The sequence below is a fragment of the Cavia porcellus genome, unplaced genomic scaffold, assembly GCF_034190915.1.
Source record: "Cavia porcellus strain 051 isolate PalLab524CR breed Dunkin Hartley unplaced genomic scaffold, mCavPor4.1 scaffold_6, whole genome shotgun sequence".
In the NCBI taxonomy this organism is placed as follows: Eukaryota; Metazoa; Chordata; class Mammalia; order Rodentia; family Caviidae; genus Cavia; species Cavia porcellus.
Window position 1 is genome coordinate 71855196 of NW_026947489.1, and position 1982 is coordinate 71857177.

At 38.2% G+C, this 1982-nt stretch overlaps 1 protein-coding gene across 1 annotated transcript; it reads left to right on the forward strand.

The window, feature by feature from the left end:
- Positions 1 to 330: 330 nt before the first annotated feature.
- On the forward strand, positions 331 to 1293 carry LOC100721059 (olfactory receptor 4Q3). Its single transcript, XM_003469494.4, has one exon. It carries the CDS (start codon positions 352 to 354, stop codon positions 1291 to 1293), a length of 942 nt encoding a protein of 313 aa, XP_003469542.2. The 5' UTR covers positions 331 to 351.
- Positions 1294 to 1982: the final 689 nt, after the last annotated feature.

Consider the following 1982-nt stretch of genomic DNA (forward strand, 5'->3'; position numbering starts at 1 on the left):
TCAGTTTTTACTGATGTCTTGATTTCTGTGATCTAGCACAGTAGCAATGAATAATAATAAAAATACAAGCTTCTTTTTACCTATTTTATATGAATTAAATGCCTAAACATATGAAAACCTAATTATATACATACTTATAGTAACTAGTCACCTTTGAGTAACATAGCAATTCATAGTTTACAAACTATTTTCTCCTCAATTTGATAAATTTTTGAACTTCAGCTATGCAGAAAACATTGTGGTGTATATGCAAAGATAAACAAGAAATATGCCCTCATTTTTTCCATTTAATTTATATCTCTCTTGTTCCAATTAAATTCTTTTTCTAGGTCACTGAATTCTCTTGACCTGATGAAAACAGAAAACGATTCTAAGGTGATGGAATTTGTTCTTTTGGGTTTATCATCCTACAAGGAACTACAGCTATTCCTTATTTTCATGTTTTCCTTGTTTTATGTTGTTACCATCCTGGGAAACCTCTTGATAATGGTGACGGTGGGAGCTGATGTTCATCTGCTACAATCTCCTATGTACTATTTCTTGGGCCATCTCTCCTTCATTGATCTATGCCTGAGCTGTGTTACTGTGCCCAAGGCATTGGAAGTTTACCTACAGCAGGACAAGACCATCTCCTTTTCAGGATGCTTGGCCCAGATATACTTTCTGCACTTTCTGGGAGCTAGTGAGATGTTTCTGCTGACAGTAATGGCGTATGATAGGTATGTTGCCATCTGTGATCCTTTGCACTACCTAACTATCATGAACCGCAGGCTATGTCTTCAATTGGTATTGGCCTGTTGGTGTGGAGGCTTTATCCACTCTGTCTCACAGGTCATATTGGTCATCCAGCTGCCATTCTGTGGTCCCAATGAACTAGATAACTTCTACTGTGATGTCCCACAGGTCATCAAGCTGGCCTGCACAGACATCTTCCTGGTAGAGGTCCTAATGGTCTCTAACAGTGGTCTGCTGTCTCTTACCTGCTTCTTGGTCTTGCTATTTTCCTATGCAGTCATCCTGATCACCCTGAGAAATCACCTTTATCAGGGCCAGACCAAGGCATTCTCTACTTGTGCTTCCCATGTAACAGTGGTTAGCCTAATCTTTATTCCTTGTGTATTTATTTACCTAAGACCTTTCTGCAGCTTCTCTATGGATAAAGTATTCTCTGTGTTTTACACAGTGATCACACCTATGTTAAACCCCTTCATTTACACACTCAGAAATACTGATATGAAGACAGCTATGATGAAGCTGAGAAAAATATCATGTTTCTTTCTGTTGCTTTCTTAAAGTGTGAACAGGAAAAAGTAATTTAGAAAACATATCCTTTCTTGGGACACTCTTACCTTATCCTATAATATGTGTGAAAATCAGCTGGTGGCTTTTTCCCAAAGGAGAAAACAACATAAAATCACAATGCTTAACTCTTGATAGCAATTAGAATGCACACATGTGTTTCTTTGGTACTAAATATTAGCAGGGGACCAGGAGCATTTACGAGCTGACAAATGGTAGGAATTAATGAACTTCTATGATCACAGGGCACCTTAAAATTTCAACTCCTTTGGTCTTTTGTCTACAAGAAATCTTGCCTTAGTCAATATATTTCACTATTTAACTCTATTCAAATGAAAAAAGATATATCTCCTTTTCTGCCCTGCTTCTTTAGGGTTTAGCAATTCCTAGTGTCAGGAAGATCCTTTGGATATTTCATCAAGTTTCTACAAAAGCAGCATAAGCTGCGTCTGTAGTGTTTTTCATGAACCCTGAATTTAGCACCAAATTCTCTGTACATTAGTGATCATTCAGAAACTTTGTTCCTCAGTGTGCCAAATTTCACAGTCAAACAACTTGGTGGAATGGACATACTCTCTTAGCAAAGTTTATGTGGGAGAGAAAGGGAAGTCCTACGGTGAGAGAGAGGGAAGTCCTAGGGTCATGGAGGCTACCAGTATTGCTGATGACCAGCTTGATGCACT

Coding starts and splice junctions, on each gene's coding strand:
- LOC100721059 (XM_003469494.4), top strand. CDS start 352: ATGAAAACAGAAAACGATTCTAAGGTGATGGAATTTGTTCTTTTGGGT.